Consider the following 20,559-nt stretch of genomic DNA (forward strand, 5'->3'; position numbering starts at 1 on the left):
ATTATGTCCTAACATGAAACAGCACTGCTCTGAATGCCGCGTCAGCTGGTGTGCCGTTTTCATGATTTTCTTTAGTCCATCCTTACTTATTCACGCACCGCGCTATTATTATTGGAACGTGTACTTTTAGATGACCGCTTGCAACACCGCTATGGTGTTAAAACTTGGTCCAATTCCGCTGGGATAAATCAGTCGATGCGTAGATACCAGTTGCGTATCTTATCTATCTCTGATATTGGATGCCATTAGCTGGCCAGTAGAGTTTAGTAAATTTACTCTGCTGGCCCTTGACGTATGCTGTTTTAGTACGAGTTGGATAATAGGGAGGTAATCTAACTTCTGATCAGGGTCAAGTTAACCACACCCTACCAGTTCAGGGCCAATCTTGCCATTTCGTTCAACGTCATTTAATCCATAACGATCAGTTTACTTTTCTAATTTATTTTCAAACTTGCAGGTTTCACATACGTCTATTAAACTTTCCAGTGATTTGACAAACGATTTGACAAGCCATCCGAAGTGCATTATGGAAAATATCAACAATGATAATGTGTTAATTGACATAGAGATTCCCAGGTTTTGGCCAGCAATGTATAACGTGGAATCGCGTGACGCTGGAATTAGTGCTTGATGGTGATTAGTCGTCGCTGTTACGCCGTTCATCCATCCATTTTACCCATCCAAGTCGAAGACGATGCATCGTTATTCCCCGGCAGTCTCTCGCGGGCTGTCGTTCGCAGCGCATGCAGTTCCGCGTTCGTTCGCCACCGTCCGCCAAGTACGTTCAAGTTTATAACGTTTAACCCTTATTTAACGAACGATTTATCTACAAATTCCATTAAATGATCTAATCAATGAAATTTATTTCTTAATCTCAACAACAAACATATAAAAATTTTGCGATTAACAGTCAGTTTTCTGGATATACGTGTATAGTTTGTTTGCAAGACAAGGGTTAAAATGAATCACTGTTCAGTTGGTATTAAACGGTGTTAAATAGTTTGGTGAGTGGTGGATAATATTCCCAATCGCATCGTCACTTGTACACCAACGGTATTAACTGTTAAGGTAATTACAAGCGGGTTTCCACTGCAGCATCTAAGCGTTCTAGAAATCTTGAGATACTATCGAGCCGTCTGTACCGTTAATTTCAACGGCCAATCTAAAGCATTTCGCGGTTGCAATTTCATTCTTGCATACCAATTTAAACTGTCCTATATCTTCCTACATTCTATATTAGGACCACGCTTATAAAAACGCTAGATGCTTCAAATTTCTATCAATTTGACAAAAGCTTGAATATATTTGAATTTTCTTGTATTAGGAAACGGTGTTTCAATTGAGGCCAGCCGGAAAAAGGCAACAGGCAAAAAAATGGATTCTCATGACTGCTACACGAGGCTCTCGAGTCATGATCCATGGCTAGATCTACGTAGGACGCCAGGAGCCGTAACCATGCCAGGTGGGTAGAGTCGAACAAGTATTTGGAGCGCGACAGGTAGCGATGGGTTTAGAAATTTTGCAAAATCTGGATCTCCCGTATGGCATTAATCGCTCTATGTAAATAAGTGGGAGATAATGGAGATTACCGAATGCCTACTTCTACCTAAAAGTGCCCCGTGTCAACTCTGAATACGACGTAACCGACTGGCTTCCTCCACACGGGGATTCGCGCGTTACCTAACGCATACGTTGTACGGCCGACAAATGAAATTAGCGGTGATTAGGTCAGAAGGTCACCCACTTCGCGTAGAGCAAGGTCGAGCCGAGAGCGGATCGGGTATCTCACCTACGTGCCTCGCGTACCTTCAAACAAGCAAAAAAACCGACCACGTCGTATGGTGCTCTTTTTTTTTCCTGCTCCGCGGAACGACGGAATGCTTGGAAGATTTCTCCAGGATGACGAGGTTTTTCCCTCGAGCACATTCTGCTTGCTGCAATGATTAGATTGCGCCATGAGTTTGCAACGGCAAATCGATTTTCCATGCTGCGCGCCAGACGCATAGTAATTTTTCAAATGAAGTTTTTAGTCTACCGCTTTGCACCGTTGACTCGATGTCCTTGCTTGAACTATCTCGAGGACTATAAAGGAGTTCCGAGTTAAGAGGAGGACCTTCACGGTGCCTTTATTTTTTCATACAAATTAGTGAATTATGACATCAAAGCATGCTCACATTTTGCTATAATTGCAGAATCATCATCCAAAAGCTCCACCTCCTCGCGAGTCCTCGCTCAACAATCCTGTCCGTAGACAGAGGTCTGCTAGATAAACCTTACCGATGGAGTCCGCTATGATGCCTTGGACAAAACACATACACCATCCTTTTCCTGCACGCTGCTACATTTATAACAAGCAAGTGAGCGATGCCGAGCGAAGGGAAGAACGAGCAATTGGCAGAAGGGAAGGAGGGAGTCTACGGTAAGAGAGGTCACTCCACGGAATAACGTGGAATGGAATGGCATGGACGTAAGCCAGTCCACATTGAACTGCCGAATCGCGCAGATCGGTTCCCGAGCCACGCGACTCCATTCACTTTTTCGCGCACCTCTTGCTGCGGTCGTTCCCTCGTCACACGGTGCACCTCTCGCCTGCGGTTGATACTCCGGCCAGCCCGCGACTACTGGACCCTAAAATTGGATACCTATGTACAGGTGCGATCATGTTCGCTTCAAGTGTAACCCGTCTACGGCTCGGATACGGGCTACCTGTTGCCTTCTTACATAATATTCTTCAATCGTGACACCTTAAAGCATTGTAGGATCTTCAGGATCGTGTAGACCTTTAAATGACTAAATGTTCACCGATGGATCAAGGATATCCACGCTGGTGAATCGATTTTTTCTCCAGGAAAATATTGTTGACACGGATGTTATTAAGGAAATCCTAATACCCGCACCAGACACGCTTATCCATGGCGATTTCGAGGGCGTTCGAGCGAAGGCGATCAAAGTGTGCCGATAATAAAGGCTGCCACGCGGTCCATTGAATCGCGAAATGTTCCTTACGGCTTTCGTGCATGTGGGCTGACTCCAGTGCCGCCCCTGGTGCGTTCTCGGTGCTGGTGGCTGCGGTACTGTCCAACCTATTGCTCCCGTTGACAATGTGTAGGCCGTGGAAAAAGGTTTATCGCCGCCACACCCTGCGGCGTGAAATGAAAAACGTCTAACAACGATGGAACCTTGCCTGTTTGTCATCGCGCCTCGAGGAATTCTACTTTGTTACTTCAAGGAGTTTCCCAGTGCTGTTGGTGATTTTAGATCAGCTTTTAAACTTGTTATACTCACTTACCTCTTTCTAGTCAGCCCGCGCGAAGCAGGGCTTTAAATTCTCAGACATTAAGATTCAAAACATTCTTGCAGGATCCAGTTAGACTGCATACGCCCACAAGTAGCAGGCCTTAACTGTACAACAGACCATGAAACTCAAGACTGTTTGTAATCAGCTGTTAACGGTGGATACAGGAGATTATAGAGCGCCTCTGTTGAATTACCTGACTACGTTCAGCCTGCACGCGTTCACCCTGACAGATCTGTCAATTCGCCAATTATCCGAGGTTCGGTAGCTCCACGGGAACGCCGTGTATCTCTAGGAACGATCCATTCCGCAGGAATTCCAATTCCTTCGGCGGACAGGAATCGCGCGCGACTTGCTACTACCTAGGAATAACCGGTCATGTACGTGCGCTTATGTGGCAGCTACAGTGGATCTTGTATCGTGCTACAGCACCCCTCGTATCCCTGGACATTTGTCATTCTTTTTTTTTCAATTTGTACTGTTGAAACTGTCGAGCTTAGGTCTCTGATGAATCTTCATTTATTATCGTAACTTATAATTTCGGAAGTCGCGTTAATGAAAAAAATTACACAGGGATGATCAGCGGCGTTGTTTAAAACCCTGTCAATGGTATTTACGGTCGTTCTGGAAACACCCTGTATACCGCAGATCGTCCGTGTATCGCGAGTTTAGTATGTACGGTACAAGTATTCCGTGTCGAGCGAACAGCCACGGGTGCAGGGTAGTACTTACGTACGTATGTACAGAACGTAGTTACGTACCGGGCATGCATCTTTATTATTGGCCGAGAACCCGTACGTGCGACGAGGTTCGATGAACCTTTACAGTATACATGTACGTATACGGATGTGTACCCTTCCGATCGAAGTTCTCCAGTGTATATTCACCGCTGAAAATCCGTTGGGTCTCACCGGTTTTCTCCTGGGAACCGGTGCAGCCAACTCCTTTGGAAGTTGTTCTTAGCCAATAACAAATGTATGTTGTATAATCAGGCTCGAGTTAGATATTGCATTAACAGAGTTGTGCATCCATCCTTGCCGCTAGTGAGAATTGCAAAATCTTCAAAATGATGAAAGCGAAGTGAAACGTCCAGTGAAAAGGTTTTAGAAATTCTTAGGTAAGGTGGAAAATATCAGAGATTTATGTTTATGTTTTTCAATATTGTAATTCAACATCATCATTAATAGTATCTTGTTCCAGCAGAACCTGATTACATGTCCGTAGTATCTTGGTACGTAGTATCTTGTGTATCTGTAGATATTCGTCGACTTATCATGACCGATTCGTTTCTTATCATACATATCTTCGCCAGTGTGTATTGAAGTGTTGTGGAAGTACTGACAACGTAAACGGAAAGGCTAAGAAATACTAAATTCGAGTAAATTCTAGCATCAAATAGGATATTTCAATTACAGTGATACCCTGGCTATCTAAAATGCTACGACAATTATTGGACGCAATAGGAGGGAACTCGGTACGCTTTGATCGTTCTAAAACTTAGAATATATAGACGGCTGGGACCCCTGTCCTTCCCACGGTATTTCTAGACGACTCGTTTATTTGCATTTCGCGGAGGTGTGTTGCACCTCTTTTCCGTTTGGTCTCGCGTTTCGAGTGGCGTCCTTCGTTTCTATAATTATTTATCGCATGTTTCGTTTCTAGAGTAAGATTCAACGTGGCTGCCGCCGTTTTAATACGTATCCGCAGGCGTGAACAGATCGAATTCGTACTCGTAAGAGAAGATATCCCGTCAAGGATGTCACACTTGCGGTTTCCATGTTGCACCTGCACTGTTAATCCAGAAACGTTCGCGTACGTTAGCGTCTGTACCGAACAGATAGAAATCTGGAGAGTTCTTTACGATCGCGAGGACGCGTGGGAGAACGATGTACTGTTCGATTGTATTTTACCGGATTTTATTACATTTTGGAAATTTAATTTCTTCCTTTCTTTTTGTTTCAGGCTCGAAGCGGAATGTCCGTGGGTTCGGGAGGGCGGGCGCCGTTTAAACGGGCATCAGCCACCTCTATTCCGATCACGAGCAAGTCCACAAAAATCCGGTAAGTGTAGCGAAATAAGTTTTCCTATAGACATTCAAATTTTTATTTTTATACTTATCCATTGCTTTCCCGCCAAGTTTTTGAATTCTTGTACCGCCCGAGTGGAAATCCCTGTCGATAAAGACAACGCTATAAAGTTTCCGGGAACTTGGCACAGATGGCGCTGGGTGTGCTTTTTCGCGGCAGTGCTTGTCTACCGGTTCACGCAATAAAGCGTTTGAATTATTGAAATAGAAGGCAGACTCGTTACTGCAATCGTAATGGGCTTGCTTTAACGAGCCTTACCTCGTCTGTCACGCGTCGAGAAACCGGTCGTGCCATTATTTTTACGAAAATTCCGTTATCTACCTGTCGCAGTCATTGGCGTCGTTTTCTCTGGGTCGAATGGGCGTTACGTATTGCATTAGCAATTAAACTTACTTCCAGCGAAATGTGACAAGTATATATTTCTATAATACGACTTTTTTCGAAAGATTTTTATTAATTTTCAGGTATTAAATAAATTTTATGGAATGTGATTTTACGGGGTGAGCGAAGATGACATCGGGGATATAGCTCAGTGGTAGAGCATTCGACTGCAGATCGAGAGGTCCCCGGTTCAAACCCGGGTGTCCCCTATTTTTTTTTTTTTTTTGTAATTTCAATTTTGAGGTTGAGCTATTTTTTGTAATTCTTTTTTTAATATCATTACATAGAAATCAGTAATTATTTTTTTTCTAGATACAAAACCATTGGCTTAGAGTTTACGTAAGAGATTAAAGGAGTATTATTCGAGTAATGAAATAGGATACAAATGATTGCGAGCGTATATCATCATCAATTTTCAGTACCAAAATCACGTGACGCGTAATAAGGTTACTGTCCGCAAGGTGTTCCATAGAAAATCAGCCCTTACTTCGAAGGTGGGAGTGTTAACGCGTCTTCTTGTTATGTAATTCTTTACGAGTCATTTGCATATTCATTGAAGGAACACTGTTGCATTACCGGCTTCGGCATTCTATACATTTTTATCAGATCTTTCTCTCATGAAAATTCAAGGCATTCCGTCACCTTGTGACACACATAAATGCAGCGCTATCACAATCATCTATAACCTACAATATTATAATAGAAGACGCTATGAATACAATGACCAAAGCCAGTTTAAAGAATAATGGTAATATCTTTAGTGCCCCTATTACAAATTATATATTGTAGAGATAGAATTGGGCGCCATTTTCTTCTTGAATTCCAAGGTTTAACGTGAATCTATTGTTGCAAATTTCAGATCAAAGCCCGAAACAAGGGCGACGTCCGGCGCGGGGAAAAAACGGGACGTGGTCGCGTCGCTTTTCAGCCCAAAAAGGCCAGCTAACAGAAAAGTTGACCGTCTCAACCGACACGAGGCGAAGCTAGAGGAACAGCATAAGTGAGTAAATCCTGACGATCGAATTACCAGAATGACGCGAGCAGCGACACGTTGTACCAGTAGCTCCGTGGAGCGTGCGTAGGGTTCCCTTTAGAAAAAAAACTGAGCGGGAAAAAAGGAAAAGGAAAACGCAGGATGCGTGCGGGTTCAATAACCTTCTCTTGCATGCTTCTTGCTTTGGTGACTCATTGATTTGTTTATTGCGCTCGATAGATAGAGCCACAGTCGAGTTCCATCAAATTATGGGAATTACGGAGACGCTATTGCAGAAATGTTCAGATGTCCATGATCTCCAGATATTCATTTTCCATGGAGAGGTTGTAGTTTGCATCAGACCATTTTTAAAAATAATTCAGATTAGTTAATGTACATCGAGGAATCATCCTTACCGACGATTATCACTGCCGTACAAAGAGAGGCGTTGGAGCCCCTAGGTAAACTCCAGCAAAATTTCAAAGCTTTCAAAACTTCTCAGGCCTCGTACGAATCATTTGTTGAATTTTCCAGCGTCGCAGATTAATTACACGGCCTAGAAAAGTGGTAAGCAGGTTCCAAAGTGCACGGGTGCACTTTCTCTCGCTGTCAAGACACTGCTACTCGATTGTTGCTTTATTCTGGTAAAAAAAAAGAGGCGAATTCTGGTCCGCAGAAAGCGTTGCTGCGCTTTAAACCAGTTTCTTTTTTGCACGAGCTGCAGTTTCCTTCTCTCTCGCATTCTGTCTCCTCCGCTCGGGACCAGGTCGCCACCTCTGGCAGACTCGAGTGGACGAAAGGGCTCTTCAAAAATCACCTCGTGAAACCTCGAGAGAACGCGTGCAACGCAGCAGATTAAACTCTGCTGGCAATTGGTGTGGCTAAGAGAGAGGGAGGAAAGTTGATGACTTATATACCCAACGATTCGTCTGTTGCTTGACCTATTCTAACGCTGTATCTTGCTGATAAGCAGCGTTATCTCATCAAACTGTCTTACAACTCATTCATTGCTGATCAGCTTAGGCAAATCGTGTGTAAGACTTTTCCTTTCAAATCTTTTTCCTCCGCATTGTACAAGAGCAACTTATCCCAACTAATTACATTCCTTTTCAGAAACTCCGTCCCAATGTTTCCCGATGAATCATAACTCAAGACCTGCAAATCTATTTCAACTTTTGCTGTCCACTGTATCCAGTTTATTATTCCAATCCTGGTCCCAAGACTCGGTAAGTTAAACAACCAATTGCATCATACCAGTTGAGCATGATTGTTTATTTAAGCTGCTCGTTGAAGAGCGAGAACGTATCGCGATGTTGAAGGCTGCGAGTCGAGTCTCGTTCGCCGACGTCTGCGCTTAATTAGAGTTTAAAGACGCGGCCAGTTTGCCCGAGCAGAGAAAAGAAAAACGAGACGCGGAGAGAGGTCGAGCACGTGAATTTTTTACCGGCCCTCTAAGTGCCGACCGCTCGACCGAACGACGACCCACTCTGACAATGAGAGCGGCACTTGGTCGACGTTGAACGACCTACATACCCAGTGAATCAAAAGTCAATCAGCACCCCCCCTGCTGACTTCTTTTATGCCTATTTATAGCATAAACAAGGCTCTTCAAGATTCTTCTCAACCCTCTTTTTTTAATTCTTCATTATTAGTCTTAGTTGTCTTCTTTCGATTAGACTCTGTTCAAAAGAGATTAAGTCTTTGGGAAATTTCAGGAGCACCCTTTTTATCGGAGTAATCTTTAGACCGACTTGAAAGAAAGCCTTTGAATAAGGGCAAAGTCAATTGAGAGTTGGTCTCCAGAGGAAATTAGCTGACCGAGGAACCATGCATCGGAGTCATTGTTAACTCTCCATCGATTCATTCTAATCGTTTATCTGATGCTTCCAAAAAAATTCCGAAAATCAAGCAGAAATCATGCAGCAAGTAAAACACGGTATTATCTGCCGAGTATTTGTACAGGAACAATATCGTTGTTTGCGCAAAAGTATAAATTTTTGTGTCGCCGGCGTATCTTGGCGTCGCGACAAAAAAAGGCGCGTGCTCTTCTTTCCTCTGTTTTTCTTCGACTACGAATCCACGCGATTCGATGCCTCCGTTCATCATTATCTTTCAGGTGCGTCGAAAAGGAGAAGAGGGATCGACGTCTTCCTGTTGGTGAAATTCCTCATCGAGCGATTCTTTCGGGGAAATTGTTATCTGAAATGAGAATAACGTGGCCGGATCGCGTCACGAACCGTATAGACGACCGTCCATACACTCTACACCTGGCGATAACAATATCTTTCTTATGACTCTGTTGCAAACAGATAAGGCTGTGTTGTCAACGACTTTTATAACCATGATTCTTTGAACGAATTGCTCACATTAGCCGATTCACCATCGCCGATTTATAACACCCGTTTTAGATCAGGAAAGTGTATACAATTCTGGACTCGGCATTAGCCTTGATCTCGTTCGAACCGTTGCGTTCATTCGTATGTAATATTTCTTTCTATTTTTAATAGATGGCTCTAAAAATGAAACTGGACGATTCCACGTTTTCTGGTAACTGGCCATTAAATTTCAAGGAACTCTTAAATGTATCACCGTGGAAGTAGAATATTAAGTTCGAGTCGTTCGAGATAAGGAATGTTTAATCAATCTTTACGAACACCGTGTCGAGGAACGCAATTACCTGTGACGTTAGAGGTGCGCGCAGACTGTTGCATCGAACGGTGTATAGAATATTAATCGAGCTATGAATAACGAGGTAAATACTTGAACGCATCAACAAGTTTACACCGTGACAAAGGATGTTCTCCATTGATATTTTCCAGACGTCTATCACTGCACGTCGTGGAACTACTAATTCTCAGCAGACAATAATTAAAGGGGCCATATGCTCGAATGATTTAATTGTTCATTGAAATATTCAGTAGTAGTGAAATTATTTTCATTATTATTATTATCGTTACAGTCCATTGAAACCCTCCTTTTGTGTTTACAGAATGAATCATATGTAAAGATGCAATCTCTTAATGACTTTGAACGGTGGATGTTATTAAGATTGACTGGAAGCGTGGATACAAGCTTTAGTTAAGTCTGATTAAGGTTATTAGCTTTGGGTCGAGTCTAAAAGTTGGCCCAGAGACGGTGAACTGAAAGTTAGATCCAGAATTCCGAATCCAGAGGAATCACAGAGTATCGAGGGAGGCGAAAGGAGGTCAATCTAATTCGTTCTTTAATAAAAGCGACTTTACACTTTCTCGTGGAAAGAAAAAAAGAGATCGGAAGAGCTAGGTATTGGTTACAAGATGGCGACTTTCACAACACCTCGTACAATGAGCTCATTATTGTACAAGATCCAAGCAGTGTGTTTCTTGAAAGACTTTTTTTCATAAGCAAGGAATTCATCGATCGAATAAAAACAAGATAATTCGACGAGAGTCGTCGCGACTCTCCAGCCAATTGAGAGCGACGTCTGTCCATATATTTAGACCAGCTTGATGATTTTTTTACACACTGCCCTCGAGCTCTTCCATAAGCTCCTCCAAAGATATTTCCAATGACGAGGAGTCGGTTGACTCGTATTTCCGGCAAAGTCGACGGAAAATCGCAACACCGCATACCGGTTCTTTACTCGGCTAACGAGACACGTGCACAAGCCAGATAGTGTCGCAAAGATATGCCTATTACGGTCGAACGAGCCGAACATTACGAGTATGTTAGCATTATGACACGCGCGTCGTGTCGCGCTGCTTGCCGATCAGGTGTATCTGCGAACGTGTTCACTTTGTTCATGATATTTCCTTCCCCAGAGATCGGATTACCATTGGCAGAGTCGAGTCATCGATTCCATTACTTCCATGGAAACAGCGTTTCAATATTTTGCCATATTTCAATTCTGACCTTCATGAATTTGAGCCTAGACCTTGCCAAAAGTATGTAAGAGTTTGCATAAAGTCTAATTATCATTGCCATGTTAATTATGTAAATTACAAGTTTACGTATCAACAGGTTACTATATCCTATATATGTTTTGATTTTAGTGGAGCTACAGGTCACTGGTTGCCCTTCCTCTTCAGGATCCACAAAAGTGTGGACCACCGGGTACATACCATATGTCGACCGTATGAGAAAACTGGTCGACGGTGAGACGCCTGCAGATTCTGTGGCCTCCTTAAGCAGCTTCTGCTTCCCTTGCCCCCGACTCTCGCCTAACCATCCTCGACAGAGTATGTGTACTCGTTCCCAGAGAGTTGGCGCGGGCTGTCTTAAACCCCACCATCTCTCTCAGCAATTATCTCTCTTTCTCTTCTCGTTCCTTCTTATTCTTGCCTCTTCTGGCATTGCTGAGAAATCGAACAGAAGAAGTTGAACGATCGGAAACACCAATCGGTATATACGAGGTCCTTCTTTTCATTCTACAATATGAATTTTTCAACCTGCTACATTGTCCTTAATTGTTCCAGGAACCGATTCCTCTTCTCCAGCATCCTTGTTTTCACGAAGAAAGCTGATCCGAGAAAATCTTACGCAAGAGAAATTTCACTTCCTTACTGGATGAAAACCAGTATTATACCTACGGTCTTATACCAGAGGGTCTCAAGTGCATCTGAAAGATAAACATCAAGATATTTTCTTCGAACCAATGAACCGATAACGATTCACGGTTAACAGAAGAATGCGGGACGCTCGGTTGTCCCCTTCCTCCGTGCAGGCATATTTTAGATCGTTATCCAGTGAAAAGTTTCAGCAGTATCGTCGTCGTCGTTACCGTAAATTTCAAGTATGTTCGACGCCTAGACGCGTTCTCAACTTCTTGTAGCCCTTCGTCCAGGCAAGCGGTCGCTTGCTGCATGTGGAGGGGAATAATTATGGAGGGGGCACGACTCTCGAGTTTCGTATTCAGTTTCCAATGCACCGTCGAACGGAGTACGTCGGTTAGATTGTCATTTCTCGTGGAATTCTTACCTGAAGAAACAGAAAAGTCTGAATTTTTCATCGTTCGTTTTCATTTGTAGGCTTGAAAGATGAAAGAGTACTACTGTGCGATGCGTTGACTTCTTCGGAGAAGTACCGATGAGTTTCAACGATTCGTTGATGCTCCGTTTTCTCGAGGATCGTGCTGTTCATCATCAGATTCGGTGTTTAAGGATGCGAGCATACCTCTTCGAGAAGCATCAATTGGAAACACGTTCCCAGAGACGTTGGTCACGGCTGGTCGATGCAACAAGTGGTCGTTGGAGGCTGAGATCAAAGCTCGCTCACCGATCCCTGCTAAGTTTTCCGATCAGATCCGTAAACACTGTTGAACAGGGCATCGTATAGACCTCGAGGAGGATAAAAAGTGGCTCGAGGTCACGAATCTTCGAATTCTTCGGTGGACTCGTGTCACGCGATGTAGAAAACCATCATCCCCTTCGTGTAACTTCAGCTTCTCGTTGTCATCGTTAAGGGATCACGATCTACTACCCTATAGAGAGGGTAGAAACTCGAAGATACGTGTTAAACTTGAAATATCAATGTTTTAATTGGACGTTGTGAAAGTAGTACACGATACCCGCTCTCGTTACAGAGAACTCTGTAGAATTTCATCGTAGATCTTCGTTCGTACTGGTGTTACGAACTTAAAGCAGTGTCCTTTAAATTCAAAAACTATAGCGACACTATAGTGATTGTTTCAGAATTATTTTGATTACCCTTCTGGGCTTCGCAAAACAGTTTGGTGCAATGATGATATTGAAAATGTACAAATTAAACGATGTTACTCAACGTGTCTCAGACTTTAAGCAACGTTGACTGGCGGACAATCTTTCGTTTAAAAAGATAATGAATTTGTTATTTCAATCGAGTGCCTAGTTAAGTGTGAAGAGCGACCATGATGAAGTTCAAATCGCTGTTTCGCAGAGGACAACAAACCCAGCAGCAACAACCGCCGACGCAGTCGCAACAGCAACAGCAGCAGCAACAGAACCCGCTGCGTCAGGCACCCAGCGCCTCCTCGCTGGAGGCTAAAAACGATAATCCGTCGGTGGGAAATTGGAGCTCCCTTGGTAAGGAAGCGAGCAAAGGGAACGCTAAGGGAAATTGTAACCCCAAGGGACCCGGGAAGGGGTCCAGGATGCAGGAGCTTGAGCGTGAAATCGAGGTGTTACGCAAGGAACGAGCCAGGCTCGAGTCGAATCTACAGGAGGCGTCTTGCGACGCTCAGAATCTTCATGATTTACGTGCCGAGCTTGCCTCTCTCAAGGTAACCTTCCTTACTAATTTATCTCGCTAATCTGAAACATATGACAAAAGTTTTAGACCAATGCTTTCTGGAACAAAGCGTCACTTTTGTTATTTGCTTTCATTTCATTCTTTCCTCTCTTCTCCCTTCCGTTCTTCTCGCCCGTAGATCTACTCCTCCCACCTGGATTCCCATTCTCCGTCATCGGCTAACATCGTCGACCTTACAAGGAAAACAAACACGAGGGAGACTGTGTTTGAGGGCGGTTTCAATGCGACAGAGGTTGTAGGAACGATTTAATATTTACTCATTGATTCCGCCAATCTCCATGATACCAATGATTCAAGGTGAACGTGGGTGATCTTTTCTCTCTCCCCTCTTACATTGCTCACCGGTATTACGAAAAGCGGAGATTATGTAATTGGCAACTACTGTGCTGACTTCAAGAAGGATCGTACTATTATAATAATTAGATGCATCGGTTGATTACTAATTTGCATTTGCTCGTCAGCAATTCACTGGATGATAAATAATTCATAAACAACCGTTCAATTGCTAGTACACATTCATATTTTTTTTTTTAAATTGTATATAATCGATGCTTCTTTTTTTTTTTCTTCTTCATCCACGATGCCTGAACATTGTCCCGCGTATTTAAAGAATATCCAGAGGGCGTAAAGCGTGGGGATGTTTACGAAAGAAGGAAGCTTGTGAAGCGAAACGACCGCGAACGCTATGAAAAAACGTTGCTTCTCTTGGTCTACGGTAAACGACAAGAGGCACCTTGCTTCGTAAATTGTTTACACTTGTCTAATGAATCATAAGTAGATTTATCTTTCGAAAGTAGCGGTGCGATTACCGTAACGTTCGTAGACCTAACCTCGAATAATGACACTTATTCGCTCTGTGGCTAACGTGGATCGAATAAAAATTCTTTACCTTCACTCGCGAACTTAGATTTCACAGTATTGTCATAGTATATCGCGCGTTCAAGCATATTACATTTCTTTCTAGTTCATCCGAGTAATTAGAGGCCGACCGGCCACCATGTTTCCCTTTACATAATCGCCTAGTTCCTTTTTTAAATGTAAATAAAACCACAGACAGCAGAGGAGAAATTTTAATGACACAATGATTATACTTTGTTCCATCATAGCTCTTTGCGTATTATTTTCTGTTGTTAAATTTATCATTTGTAGAAACTCATTTGTGCTTGTAAATAAACAGGAGCAGCACAGTTTGGAGTTAGAACGCCTCGCTGAAGAGAACGAAGCTCTTCGTGCAAGATTGAGGGACGTAGCACATTCTCCGTTATCAGATTCAGAAAAGCAGCAGTTACTCCTGGATGTATCTAGACTGCACAATTCTGCCCCAGCATCCATAGCAATTCCTCAAGATGAAGGTTCAACACCTGTTGGCACGGTACCCCAGGACAGTGCTCAGTGTACCACCCCGGATTGGGACAAACACTCCTCCAGCTCTGTATCAGAAGTTTCTGTTGCATGTCTGCAGGATAGAATATTGCAAATGGAAGAAACGCATTATTCGACGAACGAAGAATTACAGGCAACTATACAAGAATTGAGCGATCTACAAGTAGGTGCAGCTTTATCTTACTCTGCTAATTGTTGAATTTCGTTCTACCACCTTTCTCTTTATAGGCACAGCTTACAGAACTACAAGCTGATAACGAAAGGTTAACAGAAGAGAAGGACGTTCTTCTGGAGTCGTTATGCAGACAGACAGAGAAACTTGAAGATTCCCGCTCGAAGGTTGATACGCTGCAAGGTTTACTTTTAAGGGAGGAACAGCCTCAAGAGCCTGCTAAAGGATACAACACAGAGAGAGAACAAAAATTAGTTGATCTTCTGAAAGTAAATATCTGTATAAAATTAGAAATTAAATCACGAGGTTAAACATTGACTGAATTAACTAATTACACAGAGCGCGCAAGAGGAACGGGAATCTTTGTTGCAAAAGCAGGAGGAATTAACGTTAGAAGTGAAAAGCTTGAGGGCGGCTGCTGAAGTGAGTGCCGCAGAGACGGAACGATTAACGAAATGCGTGCATCTGCTGGAATCCTCGGTGGAAGCGGCGAATATCGAACGAAAGCAGTTGGATTTAGAGTTGGCGGAGGCCAGGCAGGAGGGTGCGAATCGGAGCATAGAGATTAGTAGGCTAGCCACGTTGTTGGAGAACGCCAGAGCTAAAATCGAAGAACTGGAACAATCGCGGCAGGTGGAGAACAAAAGCGAAGCTGACGAACTGTTGGACGCCGCCAGGAGAGAAAAAGATACTCTGGAGACGCAAGCGGCGGCCTTGCAAGAGCAGTTGGCACGCTCGCATTGCGATCATGATCGCCTTAGAGATCAATACTCGCAACTCCAAGAGGAATACAAAGTATGTTCAACTGAAATCAATAAATTTTAACGTAGAAGATATGCGAGACATTTTAACGTTTCTTTCAGGTAGCAAGAAATAATGCAAAATCAGCGATCGACGACTTAGAGTACAGATTAAATCAATTAAAGGACGAACGATTATCGGTTAGCACGGAACTTCAACTCGTACGGGACTCGTTGGCGGAATTACAGGCGCAGTGTCAGAGACATTTAGAGGATAAAAGAGAGCTGAAAGCTGCGCTGAACGAAGCTCAACGTAAAGAACGGGAAGCTCAAACGCATCAGTACGAATTAGAGCGTGCTTTAGCCGACGAACGTAAACTGAGGCAAGAGGAGATCGCCGAATGGGAACAATTTCAAACGGACTTGCTGATGACCGTACGAGTTGCGAATGATTTTAAAACGGAAGCTCAGAGCGAGTTGGAACGCGTTGTCATGGAGAATAAAGCGCAACGGGATAAACTGAGATCGCTAGAAGCGCAGCTCGATAAGTTGAATAAAGGTAAGTAAAATACCTTTGAAAATCTTATTCTACATTTTATTATTACCGACACAGAGGAACGACGTTCACCAAACTTTTTTATAAACATACACGATCAATTAGGGATGCATATTTAATCAGTATTCTTAGGAAAGTGATTCCAGTTTGTAGTAGATATTTTTTATCAGACAAACATTCACGAATCGTCAATAAAAAAAAAGGAGCAGAACGTATTATTAATACAATACTTGTTATCTGTTTTTTTTTCTTTTTTTTTTCTTTTTTCAATTTCATTTGGATATCAGGCAACACCGCAGCTCCTCAGTTTAAGACTTTTGGTAACGCCGCTGGAAATTCTCGCAAACCTGCGAGTAATATTCTGAAACGCGGTCGTACTATTATAAAAAGACGGCAAGAGTCCAAGAAAGGTGCGGTAAGAACGAACGTTCTAAAAGCGATCAATGAACCAGGTTCCCGTAAAACGGACGACTCAAAGAAACCGAATTGCACGATTCCTCGAGAGAACGTAGACTCGGATAAGGAATTGTTTTGTTCCAAGGAACCTGAATTAACAGACAAATTAATTTCTGGCGAAGAGGTTGAATTCTGTACCTCTGAGAATACTATAGAGGATAATGAAAAAACTGATGTTTTCGCTTTGGAATCGATCAAAGATACACCTGAAAGATGTTCACCAATGGAATTGGATAATACCGATGGAAAAGTATCGGGCAGAGAAATTTGTGAACTGAAAAGAACAAATTCAAGCGAATTCATGAATGGTACTGAAGATTATCCAAAATTATACATCCAAAATACATCGGTACCTGATGAAAGCATAGCAGCAAAATCCTTTCTGTTGAAAAACATCAAAGGCATTCAGAATATGGGACAAAATTCCTATGGTATTAATATCTCCAACAGTCGGTTTTTCGTCCCTAAAGATTATGTGTATTCCGGGGTGGAGAATGCGCTGGACGATTTGAAATTCGAAGTGGATCCAGAGATGAAGAAGGTGTTGCAAGAAAGTACTCAGGAAAATGATAGCGCTGAAAATTCTCGATTAATTACCATGCAAGAATCTCAAAAATCAGATAAATCTAATTTGAAAGATAAGGAGAATTCTTCAAGATTATGCAAAGAATCAGAGAACTCTTCGAAATTCGAAGATTATTCGCTTAACAAAAGGCGTAGATTGTTCTTGAAAAAGAACGAATCGAGATCTGGAAGTGAAATCGTTGATTCTCTTTTAGATACTAATTACAAACAAAACATTTTTAATTCCACTTTACATAACAGAAGTTTCTCTACTTCCTTGGATGATCTCAATTTTCATAGGATTACTCATTCTTCTGATAATTTTGACAATAACACGAAAAAAGGAAGAAACAAAGAGCAATTAACGATTGATAACATTAGTAAAAGTGCAATATCCTATAAAGATACGAATAACATCCCATATTCAAGACCAAAAAGTATTCAAACTTTGTACAGAAGATCCGAAGATTTAGATCTGTTGAATGAAGAGCAAGTTAACACAGAAAACACGTGTATGATTCCCAGAAGAGATAAAAATAGGAAAGGCATCGGTACATATACAGAGAAACACAGTTCAATTCTGTCTTCCTTGGAGAATTTACCTAGCTCTGTTACCGATACTTCGGCAACAGCTGTTACTTCACGATTAACATCGAAAGAACCTTTAAAAACTAACGTTCGAACTTTAGATTCCCTAGCTTCAACTACCTCTTTGTCGAAAACTTCTGAAGAAGAAGCTTTGAAATTCGAGAACGATCTACAAGAGACAAGAAAAAATTTAACACTTTGCGAGGCAAACAGATTGAAACGTATGAAGTTCTTGAACATGGATTTGTCGCAGTCTGAATCGGATACCGAGTACAAGATAAAGGATTCTGTTGCCAGTGAACAAAAGAGGTTGCCGAAAAGCGATATTTTAAGTAAAAATTCAGACTGTAAAATAAATCAGGACATTGTTAACGATTCAACATCTGCGAGCAAGGATAGATCTCTGATAGGGCGGACATCATCCTTGAGAGAGAAATTTGAAACGATCATAGAGGATGTGGAACTGAGACCAGGACGTCAAATAGGTACAATATGCGACCGTAAGTCGCCAGTAGTGTGGAAACGTGATTGCTTGTATTTGCAGAGTTCAACCCCGTTGTTTTTCCTGGTTTCTTATAGCGATCAACATAAACACTCATACCCTTTCTCGTTGCTAGTCTGATATTCTTCTAGGTCCCACTCTCACCTCTCATATCGTCTCAATTAATTATTAGCAGCTTATTATGTTCTCTAGTTTTGTCTTCACTCTGGAATTTTTTTGCTTTATGTTTTGTCCCTTGTCAAATTGTATCTTTACACAAAGTAAATGTAAATAAACGTGTGGATCTTCGGTAACGAAGTGGAAACCTGTAACGGAAGTTTTTTTTTAGAACTTTCTTTTGTTATACTTGTGCTTTTTTTTACATGTAAACATAGTGCTTATTGCTTTTTTTTTTGTTTCCTCATTTGTGAATGTAAAAGATGGACGGTGTAATTTTGATTCATTTTTACAGCGAATCAGAAAGTGACACAGCAACCCCCTCAGAGGCCAGCGAGCACTCCGACTGATACTCAACAGTGCGTATTAACAAGCGTTCAACAAGAAATCGCAGCACGTCGCAAAGCTAATATTTCTCGTCAAGATTCGAGATTGTCTGTAAAATGTTTGATAGAAAGCATAGAGAATGCTACGAAACAAGCAAAAGCAGGTAGGCTGATACTCAACTCGTTGAACCGTTTAACGTAATCCTTTTGGTAGAAGTAATTCTTTGTGATCAGGACCTGGAAGTCGAAGCAGTTCCACGTCATCTCTCAATTCTATCGGAACGAACGATATAATGACGTTGAAAGCTCCGCTCAGGGATCAACAGCAAATCAATAACCTGATCTGCACGGCGAACACAACGAATAACAATAAAACTCAGGCTACTATAGCGAGGAAACCTCTATCGGGTAATTGTTCTTTTATAATTTACAAAACAATTATCTACTGTTTTGAAATTGTTTCAATAAGGAGTTACTCATAAATTCCTCTGATACAAATTGTTCCAATGATTAATGCAGAAACAAAGTCAACGGTGCCTGTGGTGTTAAGCCCAGGCGAATTGCTGGACTCGGCCGCTTTAAATGCCAAGGCGATCGACTTTGTCCGTCGCAACAGTGTAACAGATTTATCAGAACGCAAGGATCCTTTGTGCGGTTTGATTAAAAACGGAGGCTCGAAACGGAACGCTTTGCTCAAATGGTGTCAGAACAAAACTTTAGGCTACCGAAACATCGATATCACGAACTTTAGTAGCTCCTGGAACGACGGTTTAGCGTTGTGCGCTATCCTTCATTCCTATCTGCCGCATAAAGTACCGTACGATACGTTAACGCCAGTGGAAAAACGGAGAAACTTCTCGATTGCTTTCTCAGCTGCCGAAAGCGTCGGGATACCTACTACCTTGGTAAGTTTGATTGGTCCAAGTTAGTTTTATATTCTTTAGAATGATAAGCGTATAAACGAGAAGTAATTTCATTCACAGAACATAGGTGAAATGTGTCAATTGGAGCGACCTGATTGGCAACAAGTCATGACATATGTAACCAGTATTTACAAACATTTTGAAACGTAATTTTTGGTTCGTTGTCTCGTACCGCCGAGGCAGGTCCCTCAACAATGAGAATGTTCTTCGCGAGGATAAATAAGAACAAGATCCATCTAGTCAACCAAATTCTATAGGGAGAAAATTGAATACGGACTTTTTTCAATTTCCAACGATCGCTGGATTATCAACCACTCTATGCCTATGCTGTATAATGATCACGAGTGAATTTGATGGAACACTAAACACCAAATGGAATTGCTTTTATTATGAGACTGAATGTTTAATTGTATATTCATATATAATATATATATTATATATATACGTTAAGAACCGAGACAAAGAAATTAGAGGCAGGGATTTAAATACCAGAGACGCGCTTCTTCTTTGTACACGAAGAGAGGAAAAAGAAAAAAGAAAAAAAGAGGAGCAGACGCAAGCTTTATCGAGTCTTCTGTGCGTGAAAATATTGTATGTTTCAGTGCCTCCATTGGCAATGCCAACGATTCTAGCATGCAAGAGAATTTTTGTGATCATCTTCTTGCATTTTTCTAACTAAAAAGTTTCGAATAATATTTTCGTTCCTCGTATCGTATTTTTGTACTTGTATTATTTTTCGAGAAACTTTTGTAAAGTTTTTACGAACGATGTACAGAACAAAGCGCCTTAATTTAAAAGACCTAATTTATTGTATTTAGTCACGTTTAGTATACTACGAAGCCGAGCAGCAAAATACTAGGAAGAGGGGAACTAAAGAGAGTAAGAGAACGTTGTTTAAGTTCTAATTCTGGAGCTAGTAAGGAACGGATGAATATAAGGATTAAGTTCTCTGTGATATAGCGAGATAGCCCCAAAACAGAGATAAAAACGTTATCGTTATTGCTCTTATTATTATAATTATTATTATTACTTATCACTACTATTACTATTATTAATATCATCCTCACTGTCATTGTTGTACCATTGTAGACGATATGCTGTCTGACATAAAACAATAAACTTGCCTAATGATTATTTAAAAATTTCTACCTCTAAACGATACCCTGTTTATCATGGGAGATAGGATTTTTCTT

At 41.8% G+C, this 20,559-nt stretch overlaps 1 protein-coding gene and 1 non-coding gene across 15 annotated transcripts; both read left to right on the forward strand.

Moving 5' to 3' along the window:
- Positions 1-99: 99 nt before the first annotated feature.
- On the forward strand, positions 100-20,508 carry LOC114872174 (cytospin-A-like). 14 transcript variants are annotated; one of them, XM_046289310.1, is made up of 16 exons: positions 100-327; positions 458-1,068; positions 1,325-1,462; positions 2,193-2,419; positions 5,258-5,355; positions 6,623-6,763; positions 12,629-12,971; positions 14,178-14,546; positions 14,612-14,824; positions 14,895-15,350; positions 15,419-15,854; positions 16,139-17,959; positions 18,413-18,607; positions 18,678-18,851; positions 18,963-19,348; positions 19,427-20,508. In XM_046289310.1, exons 5-16 carry the CDS (start codon positions 5,270-5,272, stop codon positions 19,514-19,516), a joined length of 4,710 nt encoding a protein of 1,569 aa, XP_046145266.1. In that variant the 5' UTR covers positions 100-327; positions 458-1,068; positions 1,325-1,462; positions 2,193-2,419; positions 5,258-5,269; the 3' UTR covers positions 19,517-20,508. The 14 variants fall into 14 exon arrangements, with proteins under 14 accessions (XP_046145266.1, XP_029034919.2, XP_029034920.2 ...); XM_029179086.2 differs by lacking the exon at positions 2,193-2,419; XM_029179087.2 differs by lacking the exon at positions 2,193-2,419 and having other exon boundaries at positions 458-778.
- On the forward strand, positions 5,901-5,972 carry Trnac-gca. Its single transcript has one exon. It is a non-coding gene; the product is annotated as a tRNA-Cys (tRNA).
- Positions 20,509-20,559: the final 51 nt, after the last annotated feature.

The sequence above is a fragment of the Osmia bicornis genome, chromosome 16, assembly GCF_907164935.1.
Source record: "Osmia bicornis bicornis chromosome 16, iOsmBic2.1, whole genome shotgun sequence".
Classification (NCBI taxonomy): domain Eukaryota; kingdom Metazoa; phylum Arthropoda; class Insecta; order Hymenoptera; family Megachilidae; genus Osmia; species Osmia bicornis.

Coding starts and splice junctions, on each gene's coding strand:
- LOC114872174 (XM_029179081.2), top strand. CDS start 2,452: ATGGAATGGCATGGACGTAAGCCAGTCCACATTGAACTGCCGAATCGC. Junction 6,764..12,628: donor AAGCTAGAGGAACAGCATAA/GTGAGTAAATCC, acceptor GCTGTTTCGCAG/AGGACAACAAACCCAGCAGC. Junction 19,349..19,426: donor TCGGGATACCTACTACCTTG/GTAAGTTTGATT, acceptor TTTCATTCACAG/AACATAGGTGAAATGTGTCA.